This window comes from Oryzias latipes, chromosome 1 (assembly GCF_053564925.1).
Source record: "Oryzias latipes strain Hd-rR chromosome 1, Olatipes_Hd-rR_3.1".
NCBI classification, from domain to species: domain Eukaryota; kingdom Metazoa; phylum Chordata; class Actinopteri; order Beloniformes; family Adrianichthyidae; genus Oryzias; species Oryzias latipes.
In genome coordinates this window covers 20,420,829-20,433,469 of record NC_136237.1, presented here as the reverse complement: position 1 = coordinate 20,433,469, position 12,641 = coordinate 20,420,829, and the positions used below count along the sequence as shown (strand labels likewise).

The 12,641-nt window shown below is 42.5% G+C and overlaps 1 protein-coding gene across 22 annotated transcripts in view; it reads left to right on the top strand.

Annotated features, from left to right (window-relative positions):
• sorbs2a (sorbin and SH3 domain containing 2a) overlaps positions 1-10,680 on the top strand; it is a 48,388-nt gene extending 37,708 nt beyond the window's left edge. For all 22 annotated transcript variants that reach the window (XM_078950956.1, XM_078950959.1, XM_078950916.1 and 19 more), the window contains 9 exons: positions 223-337; positions 477-605; positions 1,217-1,411; positions 1,582-2,604; positions 3,232-3,705; positions 3,963-4,043; positions 4,288-4,325; positions 4,482-4,588; positions 8,950-10,680. In XM_078950956.1, coding sequence (XP_078807082.1) covers positions 223-337; positions 477-605; positions 1,217-1,411; positions 1,582-2,604; positions 3,232-3,705; positions 3,963-4,043; positions 4,288-4,325; positions 4,482-4,588; positions 8,950-9,011 — 2,224 coding nt within the window. In that variant the 3' untranslated portion in view covers positions 9,012-10,680. The remainder of the gene's footprint in view (positions 1-222; positions 338-476; positions 606-1,216; positions 1,412-1,581; positions 2,605-3,231; positions 3,706-3,962; positions 4,044-4,287; positions 4,326-4,481; positions 4,589-8,949) is intronic.
• The last annotated feature ends 1,961 nt before the right edge of the window (positions 10,681-12,641 follow it).

The following is a 12,641-nucleotide window of genomic DNA, read 5'->3' as shown; positions in this document are numbered from 1 at the left end:
CACACCTTAATGGTTGAAAATCTTTTCTCTTTTATTTTGGATGAAGTCGATTTTTGCATGGCTGGATTTTACTTATTTGCGTTTTCATTCCTGTACACGGGAAGTGCTCCAAAAGTGCCTGTGACTTTTTCCCCATTTCTTGCTCTTCCTGCTGTGTCTGCCATGTGTTACGTTTTAAGAGTGAACACAAAGCTCCCTGCGTTCCTTACATGTCTGTTACAGGGAGTTGTCATTTAAAAAGGGGGACGCAGTGAACATCATTAGGCAAATAGATAACAACTGGTATGAAGGGGAGCACCGAGGACGAGTGGGGATACTGCCTATTTCATACGTAGAGGTGGGTTTGCTTCTTTTAGAAAAACTCTGCATCTGCATTATGTTTATATTATTGGTTCTGTGTTGTTGACTTCATTCTATTTGCTCTTTTGTCACACAAAATCTTCTTTACGACAATTATTTACACACCGATCCTGCAGAAAGTGGCGTCCTCAGAGAAGCAGCAGCCAATCCGTCCGCCGCCTCCTGCACACGTGAGGGAGATCGGAGAGGCAGTGGCCCGCTACAACTTCAATGCTGACACCAATGTGGAGCTGTCATTGAGAAAGGTCAGTTCTTATGGTTTCCTGACTCATCTATTCCTATCTATTCGTGAGGTTTTAGCAAAACGACATGTTTCAAAAATAAAGACTCTCAGAAGCTTGTCCAAGTGTTCTGTTAAGACGTTTCCTAGAGGATGTTATTTGCGTTGTGAGTGCCAGAAATATCAAATCTATTTAAGATATCATTCATAAATTAATTAGAACATTGAGAAAAGAAAAGAAAAGAAAAGAAAAGGATGCTGTCCTCTTGGCGTAATAATCGCTCCTAATCACTAATAGATATATTTGCAATCTGCAGTGTGTACTGTCACAAAAAGTACACGTCATATTGATTTCAATAACTATAAATATTGTCAAATAGAGTTTGAGTCATCAAAAAGTTTGATGTATTGCTTGACAGGGAGTGGGAAGAAGCAAACTAATAAAATCCTCCCCATTTTGTTTTACCTAACTTCTTTTTATATTGTTGCCATAATCCAGTTCTTCAAATCCATATAAATGTATTTAGTGCTTTATTTAACATGAGTGAGAGTTCCTTGTACAAAAGTGCTGTGCTGCATCTAATGTGATGTGGGTGTGTGTGTGTGTGTGTGTGTGTGTGTTGGTGGTGTGTGTAGGGTGAGAGGGTGATTGTGATCAGGCAGGTGGACCAGAATTGGTACGAGGGGAAAATCCCAGACACAACCAAACAGGGTATCTTTCCCATGTCCTACGTTGACCTAGTCAAGCCCTCTCCCTCCAAGAGCTCCGCCCACCATGTGGATCCACACAGTTACCATGGCAGCAGGACACCCAGCTCAACACCTGTCAAGGTGAGGCTGTGAGGGAGTCTTTCACTTTTAACCCTACCAGATATATAACACCATCGCCATCACACTCTGTTATTTCTGACCATTGTTTTGTAAACACAATCAGGAAAATTCTGTGTTCTAGATGCTTTATTTACCATCTGTTCCTTCTTTCCCACTTTACTTTTCTGGAGCCGTTCTATCATTTACCTCCACCTTCCACCACTCATGCCCTGCTCTCCCCCCAACCCCCTTTGAGAAGGCATGACCTGCAGGCTGTCACCAGCGAGTGGCTGGCCCTCACTTTGGATCGGTCAGCTTTCCCTCCGACGCGCTCCCTGACCCCCACCCCTGCCCCCCCTACTCCACCCCCCCTCCCTGCTGATTTCATGCCCGCCATGAAAGCGCACGAGCCAAAGGCAAGCTCGCCTGCTCTGTCACAAAGAGGCTCCGCCCCTTTCTCTTCAGCACTGTCGCCCTTCGCAAACAGACATGCCACAACTATGCTGCCTTTCACCCAACCCGCCCCCCCACCTGCTCCACCACTTCCTTCTCCTGCTCCACCTGTCACTCATTCCTCGTTCACCACTCCTCTGCCAGACTCTTCGTTTCGATCTATCAGGGGCAGAGGGTTTCAAACCTGCGACACTGCCCAAACAGTTTCCATTAGTAAGCCCCAGGTTTCCTCTTCTGTCGCTACCTTGTTTGTGACGCCTCCCACACAACTTCCAGAGCACAAAGCCCCCGCCCATGCAGGCGAGCGCAGCAAAACCCCCGACATTGAGCTGAGGGTAAAAGACCCTTATGACGAGCTGCTTTCCATCATACCGGCTGATTCAAACCCTACAGATGAGGCTTTCAGAACAACCGTGGACTCCCCACTGACCAAGCTAAGCTGGGAATCTCCAAGTAAACAGGGCCAGCAAAAAGAAGCATTCCATCAGGCCGCTCTAAAGACCCAAACAGTCAATGCAACCGACAAGCTAACACCAAATGCTCCGTTAGAGGCACCGGTTTACACGCCTGTGACAGTGAAGCCGAGTCCTTATTTACTCAGAGAGCAGCAGAAAACTCAGAACAAAGACACGGGTGAATGTCCGAGGCCACCACCGGGGGCAGCAGAGGACTGCACTGAGTTGTTTATTGAGGAAGAGGAGGAGGCTAAGATGGACAAAGAGGAGGACACTCCGGTTTTGAATGAGAGGCTCTGTTTCCAGGTAGAGCATGGTGTGAGCTGTGTCAGCTGAACTCTTATAAAACTTTAAAGAGACCTGAAGGGACATTGAGGAGAAGATATTTAAAGTGATTAAAACAAAACTCAAAAAAGGACCGTATGAAAGGATGAGGATATTTGTAGAATAGGCATAACTTTGTCACATTATAAAACCTGCTCAAACCTGCTGACGATAAAAATGCCATTTTGGAAAAAGAGAATATTAGTGACGTAGAAAACACACTGGGCACAAAGTCCTTGCTCTGAGCTCTCAGCAGCAAGGAAGGGAAGGGGGGCGGGGTTTCCCAACGGCAACAGCAGAACCTTTGTCTTAGAAACAAACACAAGTTTAGTGATTTGGCCTAAAAATTGCCTAATCAGAATTACAGTAGACCTAACGATGATCAGAGTGGGTCTATAGCTATCACTATATAAGAATCAAAAATGTTATTAAAATAAGGAGATTTACACGAGTAAATAGTTTTATAAGATGTTACACAAGTGTTGGTTTGAAAGATTGTTCAAGCCGTCCTCCACGTCCTTTCTGAGGTTTATTGAACACAAACGGCGTGATGTTGTCTGATGATGTCATTCAGCTTCAGTATGTTTATGTTTGTGTTTACTCCTGTAGGCTGAAGTCTCTTCTTCCACTCTGACTCAGTTATCTCTCACTGGCCTCCACCCACCTTCCACGCCATCGCCTTTGACCTCCACCCTTCCTCCTATGTGTCCATCATCTTTTCCCCAGGCAGCCCAGCATGAAAGCGGCGTCCTCCTTCCTTCATCCTCCGTCTCCCCTCATCTCCCGCCCCTTCCCCGACTAACAACCTCCCCACTGCCTCCAGTCTGTTGTGCATCTGTCTCTACGCCTCCCCCTCTCATCTCACATTCCTCTGATGTTCTCTCCCAGCCCACACCCTCTCGCCCCTTGAGCTCCTCCTGTGTTCCTTGTCCGGCCTCGTCCTGCCCCGTTTCAGACTCGCAGTTCCTCGCCCACGCCTCATCTCCATGTAAAACTGTCTCACCCCCCCTGTCCACACCCCGCCCTTCTGCCCACACTGTCCAGCATCCAGGACGTAGGTCCCCCAAGGTGAAGGTAAAGCAGGTCTGTGGAGTTGAGGATTAAAAAAAAAAATCACCTAACGAAGAGCTTCTCTAACAGAAATTTAGCCTTATTTTAGTTTCTGAGCCAGAAAGTGAAAGTTGTTAGTGTTTGTAGTCCTGACCAGCAAAGAGTTGCACAGGCATCAGCATGTCCATTGATGTTTAGGGCATGTCAGTAGATGCTCAGCTCAGAATCAAGGATGCTGACTTCTGAAGATGATAGGTCTGTTCCCTTTGGTCTTTCTGCCCGCTAAGCAGGATCCAGTTGTTGGCGGTAAACCTCCTCGTAGCCCCATCTTGTCCCGGAGGTCCTATCTGTCACCAGTTAGAGGTCGCAGGGTAGGGGGGCATGTCTTCACTCAATCCAGCTTCAGTCGCTCTCGTGTCGCTGTGCCAGACTTTAGAAAACACTTTTATTGATGGATCATTTCAAACATCTAGTCTTGTGTTTGAATGCATTCAGTGTGATTTGAGATGGGAAATTTATAAAACTTTAAATGAGTGACAAGTTCATCAAACCTTAGAAAAAACACAAAAAGCATTTTTTTAATTAATTCTTATTGTCTCCATTCTTTTTTCACAGCGGCTAGTGCAGGATGCTCTGCATGGTGGAGGAGATCCGTAAGTAGGATTTTCTGTTTTCCGATTGTCTTCTTTATGCTTTTTGTCTTTGAAATCTTGTCCAATGAAACACGTTTTTATATATTCTGAGGCAGTAGCTCTAAGTGAAACATTTATACCAGTCCAGTGTGAGTCACATCAGCGCTGTTCTCATAGGTATCAGGCTCTGTACAATTACATACCTCACAACGAGGATGAGCTGGAGCTGAGGGAGGGGGACGTCGTCGATGTGATGGAGAAGTGCGATGATGGCTGGTTTGTTGGTAAGATCAAATAACAAATGACAAGAAACTGTGGAAACATCTCTACAGAGAGAATACTTCTGAGGATGAAAAGCAAAACTGTACCTATAAGCAGAGATTTGATTCAATAAAGGATCCTCATAGCCCTAAGATAAAGACAATAAGGATATTTTAATAGGTCAGGGCAGGGGTCGGGAGCTTTTTTGGCCATAAACACCAGATATTTTTAGATGTAATTCCGTGAGAGCCATACAATATTGTAGCGTCCCTTTCCCATACTGAGGCACAGAGATTTACCGTAATTTCCGGACTATAAGCCGCTACTTTTTTCCTGCGCTTACAGCCGTGCGGCTTATTCAGTGACGCGGCTAATTTATGGATTTTATTGGCGGCCGCCGTGTAAGTATTTTCGGACACAGTGAATGGTTTGAATTCTCTATCACCAAACACAAGTCATTTATTTTTCAACACACCTCTAAGCAGCCAAACAGCATGGAATTGACTTCAGGTCTTAGACACTTCAGTCATGGTTCAACAAAACGAAACACGCATGCCCGGCCGCATCCCAGAATCCTTTGGTGCCATTAGACCCAACGTGCACGTGATCGCCGCTACAATATGATGAAGCTTTCAAGTTAAAAGCAATCGTTAAAAGCAGCGTGAAAAAATCCACCATCACCAACGGGTTTGGAAAAGCCGGTCAGCTGCGTGACGGAGAGAACAGCGCATGCTCAGGAGTGAATTTACCTCTGAGTCATAGTGACTCGGCTGGCTGCACGTACATATGTGGGAATAATATCAGCCTTTATTTTGTCGGGACATGACTGGAAACACAAATTGACGTGATCGTTTTAACGGTTATTAAGGACTGAGCGGAGTTTTGCATTGAAACGCTCACAGCCTCCGTGTGAGCTGGAGACTGCGTGTCGTGTGAGCTGCGGGGCCGATGGCAGTCTGAAGGCTCCCACACGTAACAACGCATCCGCCCCTCAAACACAAGATTTACAGTATTAAGTCCGATTGCTCTGCACAGACACGATTTGCTCCGTTCACCGGCGCAATGGGGACGAAGCGCTCCTCCCTGGAGCCGCCCTGGCCAGAGCTGTCGGAGTAGATAGGAAGGGGAGACAAGGAGCGCGCGGGAGCGCGGAGCACAGAGGTGTCGAGCCATTCTGCAGGCTGCAGCCAGGGCTTACTCGAGGCGTCCGCGGAACAACAGTGTTTGTTGGGGAAGGAAACCTCTGACCCACGCACCGCGAGGATGCGCGCGTATCGCGCTGAGGCGCGCGCTTTTCAGTCGCCGCTGCTTTATTTTACTAGTGTGTTTTTTAACCAGCCCTGTTACTCCCATAACGCTGCCGCGACACAAGCGGAAGGAGAGCTTTACCCGTTCACCCCTCCATCTACTGCTGCTACTTGCTCATTCTTAAACACGTACAACAAAATGGCGAGCAGGGCGTTGGCCCCGCCTTTAGCCCCTAAGACTCATGGGAAATGGGGGATCGCGGATGTAAATTTCCTCATCATAACTGAGGGATGTAATGTTGATTATATGGTTACTGTTTGTAATTTTATGTATGATACCTAGATTGTCAATAAGTTAAAAAAAAAAAAAAAACATAACTGAGGAACTTGTGAACAGAATAAAGGTGCATACTGTTTGGCAGATGTAGATATGCTCAAATACATGAGCCTGAGGCAAAACTGACTCCACCCACTGTGTGTTAATAAATCACACTTGCTCTTTGAGTCAGGACGTGATCCGTCAGGATGACATTGTTGCCTAATTCATGCGGCTTGTACTCCGACGCGGCTTGTGTATGTATAAAATTAGTTAAACACGGGAAAATAGGTGGGTGCGGCTAGTAATCGGGTGCGCTTTGTAGTCCGGAATTTACGGTAACCTCTTTTAAGGTTCTTTATTCTGGTTACTGCAGGCCGTAACCAATGCTGTACAACTTGTTCAGTAACTCCTCAATCTCTCCCACCGAGAGCGCTTCTCCCAACTTTTTATTCCCTAACCCGCACCAGCTATGTGGCCCATAGCTAAACCCCATTGGTCCAAACTCCCCAACGACAGGCTGAGCGACAGAACTGAGAGCCAATCAGCATCTCTGCTTGATGCATTCGTTGAACTCTGGAACTTAGAACGCAACCAAACAGACACCCAGTCCAACTCAGTCCGCTACAACAGCGATCCCCAACCTTTTTCGCACCACAGACCACTTTCATATGCGGCAAAGTTCTCACAGCCTGGCATATTATATGTGGCGGACAAACACTGTAGCAATTTTACTATAAAGGCAGAGACACGTGATAAGACATACTCTGCGCTTTTATTTTGACAGGCAAAACCCGTGCTTAACCCTATTTTGACCAAAGCAGGCAAAGGGGATTGATTCCCATAAGTCCCTGTGCTGCCAGCTCCGACAGGAACCCCTGACTGCAGCCTGAGGAACTCCGACATCAGACCAAACGTGCACATGACCAACACTACAGTACAACAAAATAACACGACCTGCATGAAAACTGTGGTATTTTCTAAACATAACAATAAACACGAATTATGTCATGAGCAACGTCCTCTCTGCCCGTGACACTCTCTGGTCTTTATGTTAACGTTTAAACATTCCTTCAAAATAAGTGCATGAAAAGTCTGACTCACTACGATGCTGAATAGTCCGAATCTCCCGTTGGGATAAATCCATATTTTAAGTAGGACTGCTGATACTGTCTATTAAATGTGATTTCCTTTTTTGGGAGTCGAAGGCTCCTCTTCTGTCTCCTGGCTGGACGATCTCCCCTTGGCAAAGAAACTTTCCAAAGATGTTTGTTTTTTATTCATTTTGCTAGTTCCTGGGTTTTAATTTAGCGGTATCCTATCACGCGACCGCCTGCGTCAAGAGTAACATCGACGGATGGAACAGAGATTCAGGAAATAGTGGTGCAGATTGCTTTTCTCCAAGCACCGCTACTACTGCACGCCCCCCAGGCACTGCATCGCGGTCGAGAAGGACTGGTCTGATGAAAAAAGATTTTTATAATTAAAGATTTGTCTGCGAGCCAGATGTGACCATTAAAAGAACCAGATATGGCTCGCGAGCCATAGGTTCCCGACCCCTGGGTTAGGGTAACAATGACAGTTATAGTAAACAATTTTTACTTACATTTGATTTTTTGACGTGCACATTCACACAAAAGAAACAGACCTGACTACCTGGAAACATCCTGCAAAAACCACAACTGCTTGTTTGTCACATCCAACACTAAATATATGAAACAGACTAATATAAGGCATTTATTTATTTGTCTTTGTTTGTTTGCACAGCACTTATGTTGTTTTATTATTTTTAGGTTTAGTTCATTATTTTTTTGTTTCCGTCGTGAGTCTGTCTTTGCCTGATTGCTTTCACACTGTACTGAACCGCACCAGGGTTCGCTTTGTATGTCACCACCAAACAACATCCACAAGGTCAAGGGAACTTTCACTCTTCCCAGAAAGAGTAACCCAGCTTAAAATCCCCTTGACAATTTTAAAGGCAGTTTAAGAAAAGTGAAAAATTCATCTTCATCATCTCCAGCAAATTGTTCCTACAAGTTATGTTTTAATGGTTATCTATTAGAAAAACAACAACAGATATAAGATAAGATAAGATATTCTTTATTGATCCCACATTGGGGAAATCCAATTGTCACAGCAGTTCCAAAAAGCAGAGAAAAAGTGACAGCAATGTGCAAAAGTGAGGGGTGTTCCAAAATGTGCAAGTATACAAATACAAAAATGTACATGAATATATGAAATATATGAAAATAATGTAAAATGAAAATATTTATGGTTGGTAATGTTTGTATAAACACTGCACATTGATTTTTGCATCTATTCTCTCTAACTGTAACCAAGTTATTTTCAGGGTTTTTTTTATGTGCAGACTTTTTATGTCCGTCACCACTAGATGTCAGTGTTGCTCCACCTATGCTTTACCTTATGAACCAAAACACTATGAATGTTTTTATCCATTTGTACTACTGTATTTGGATTGCTTTTATGTCACATACATAACGAAGTTATTTTTCATAAACAGTACTTTTCATGTACTTTACATACTGATGAAGTTAGAAACAAAATATAAAAAATGTCACAGCTTTTACGTATGTTCAAAGACTTCAAAAATAAATTCTTTAATAGAAAAAAAATGTGTTTTTTCACAAAACCTTCACATTTTAGTATCTGATCAGAAAAAAAAAATCTGATTTATGAATTCTTGTTCTAAATGCTCAGCCTGAAAAAGTTGAAAACCTGTCCATGTGGTTGTTGGTTTTAGTCTGCAGCTCTCCTGCCTCTGACCTTTCTTTTCCTTTTTCTGTCGCATTGTTTGTTAAAGGGACCTCCCGAAGGAGCAAGTTGTTTGGTACCTTTCCAGGAAACTACGTAAAGCAGCTATAATGATGATTCCAGACTCCCTGTGGCCCCGCCCCTTTCTGTGACCCGCTCATCACCGTCAGCACAGCGTCCGTAGAGACCTACAGCACAATGTTGTGTTTGCGTATACTTGTGGCTTCCCACACAGAATCTTTAGCTCCAACTAGCCATCGTTCACAGAAGACTTCAGTTAGATAGTTTCTTTGAGGTATTTCTGCTTTCAATTTTTCTACCACAACGATCTCAAAGAAACATCCTCCAATCATTTTTTTTTCGACATATCATTTTTCACAAGCTCATTTCACTTTGAATTCAGTTGTAAAAATCCAACAGATATGTTTTACAGACAGCAGAATCTCTTCATTGAAGCATCTAGAAGAAGCTGCTCTATTGGGAGGATTATTTCAAACAAGTATCCAATGAAGAGCGCCGCTCTCACTGATGTACTTCCTGTTTGAAACAGAGTCCAGGTATCGCTACATAGAAAACAAGGACAGTTGTTCCTTCTTTTATTAAGGTTGATGCACTTTAACAAACCTGAACACTACGTTTGTTCACATAGGATGACAGATTACTTCCTGACTGCGGGGCTTCAGGGGACGAAATCGGTATTATATTTATTAGATAATGAACTGAGGGTTCATCTGTGTTATGACGTGGTTTTAAGGAGGTTTAAAACCACTGTGCTTTTTTTTTTTAATATATTTTTACATTTCCTGAATTCCATATGAAAGATTATTCCTGTTATAATCGAGCGCCCATTTAGGTTCACATCTCAAGGTGGGATGAAGAGGAAGTCCTGCTGTTTGGTGTTGAATTAATTTAAGAATGTTGCAGGAATCGATAGAAATTTCAAGAAAAACAACAGTTTTTTTTTTTTTTTTTTTAATGGAGTTTTTCTCCTTTTGACCAGTGGTGTCTTGTAACCCTGTGAGAGAATCACATGTGAGTGTTATTTGGAAAAACAAAGTTTTTCACACTAAAACCACTTTTTTTTTTTTGTCATCTCATGTATTTTACAAGTGATGAACACAGTGAAAGAAGACTGTTGTTGAAGCACCTTATGATAGGTTGTCCGTCACGCCACCCCCCTCACCCCATCATTCACTGCATCAGCTGCTGTGAGAACACGTGTGTCTTTGCTGTTTTGTAAACTTTTTTTGTATGAGAGCTATTAAATGGTCAGCATCACCTGGCTTTATAAACTCTGCTTTCTTTTACTCACCCACATCTCATTTCTTCACAAATCATTCAATTTTTTTTTCTTCAATTTTGTTTATTTTTAACCACTTTCCATCATTTTTTTTGTTATTGTTTTCCCTCCTCCTCTAACACAAGTTGCTTTAGCCAGACGGAGTAGAGTCGACCATCGCCGCCTTACACGCCACTCCCTGTAATTATAGCTATGTACGTGTGAACCTCTTGGAAAAATGAAGTTATGCCTATGAGGAGGAGTGCAGAACATGAACCTGTTTGAAAGTGCTGTCAGAACATCAGGTCCTCATACAGCAGGCCTCACATCTGACTTTTATTTAAACATTGATAGAGAATCAAATTTTCTCCTGACAAGTTTCTACATGTAGTAAAAAAAAAAAAAGTCAAAATCTACATTAAGTTTCAGTATTTCTACAATATTGTAGCACTTGTTGATGCTTTTATGCCCCTGTATTGCTAATAAAATCCAACTGGTAGATGTTTTGCTTTTTTTTTGTTGCAATTTTTTTATTTTATTCAGAATTTTAAAGCATTTACAGGAAATTAAATGTATTTTTGAGTGCTTTATGATGGACTTTTGCATTTTGTAATTAACTTTAAAACTTCAAACCTGCAGAGAGAGGCAGTCATTAGCAAACCTGTTGTAAAGGTAGTCTGACCAGAAAATGACTCATTTAGCGTAAATCCTAACATCATTTGATACGTGTTCTCGTTCATTCAGTACACATTGTGATATTTGTCAGTTTTTCTAGGATTTCCATGTCTGAAGTGCACCTGAGTTCCCTTTCTTTCTGTTTTTAATCAGACTAGGATTTAATCTCCTCACAGTTTTTGAATGAAGCAGATAAGCCGAGCACACAAACTGGTGCAGACCAAAGAACCCGTCTCTGATGAACCCTGACTGGAGGAGCTGGTGATGCAGGTCTACATCTTCAGGCGTCACTCAGTAACAATTTCAAGGCTTTAGTCGATATTTTGTTCTAAAAAAAACTTTTAAACTAAAAAGATTTTTCTTTTCTACTGCTACTTTCCATAAATAATGGCAAATTCGCAAGGGAACAAGGAGAGAAAAGATTTTAACGTGTGAAACCACAGCATAAACCATCAGTCAGGTCTGAGACTGAGTTACTTCAATTGAAAATAATTTTATTTTTGGCTGCTACTGCCATTGAGTTTTTATGAAGAGATTATTGAAACACACATCCCAGGGATGACTGCCTCTCCTGCCTGCTGTGCTGTCAGATTAGGGGCGACCCCCGGAGCTTGTTGGTACAGTCCTACTATGCACCAGCTCATGCACACGAGGCCTATTTGTTGTTTTTATGAAGACTTACACAATTCATACAGAATCCAAGCAAGCCGACAACAAATGATACAGTGATCCTAATGGATCCAATCACCTATTGGATCCTAAATTTAGGCAACGTTTTCGAGAAAATGTCTGAAAATTTGACATTTTTAAAGGAAACTATTCAAAAAAAAGTTTAAAGTTAAAAATTTAGGACAATGGGCGAAAAAAAAAAGTCCTGCTGAGGAACAAAGTTCTCCACAGGAGCTTGTCTGTGCTGAAAACACGCTTTGAATTATTTACTGACACAGTTAAGCAATTCGTATTTATTTGCACACCTCTGATCAATAGCTAACACCCAGACTGCTGTGCAGAGGTTTGCAGTCATCTGATGTTGGGGAGATAAAGGTATCAAAATAAGAGAAATGAGGACAAACTTTTTTCCCTAGATTTTATTTTGTTGGACAGGTTGTGTGTGTGAGCGCTGCAGAGGAGATGAAAATAGCGGAGCTAAACCTAATACCAGAGAGTCTTGCTGACACAACATCCAGGGCTCCTGTTGTAATCCATTTATGCATTTATTTTGATGACAGCTTTACAGTATTCGGGCGTTAGCTGTGACACCCGTTAAAGGCATCTCTTCGGCAGTTCATTTTACACTGTTTTGCTCCAACATCCCATTCAGAACTTGTTTTGTTCAGAAACAATCATATTATACCACAGAATAGGTTTTTGAGGCCAAGGAGGCAGTAATATCCTGTCTAATCAAACAGAACGCTTGAATATGAAGTTCTAAAAAGCTGAACTTCGATTAGTCTGCGAAAAATCTACATTCTGTCATGGCCAAATTACCAAACAAACAACCAAAATAGTCTAAAACTCCTAATTAACTATTAGCTTAGGCAGGCCCAGATGTTACGGACCATGCATGTTCAAAGTCCGGCCCTTCGGCCAAATTTCTACTGGCCCTCAGGCTCCTTCCAAAAACTCAAAAATATGTGGCCCTGAGCATTTTCTCATAACTATGTATACAATTTCTTGTTTGTGATTGGCTAAATTACATCTTGAAGGGCTTATGCTATGCTAAGTCTTTTTTTTAAATTTTAAGTGTATTATAATGCATGACCCTGGGAGAATTTCAGGCAGGCAGC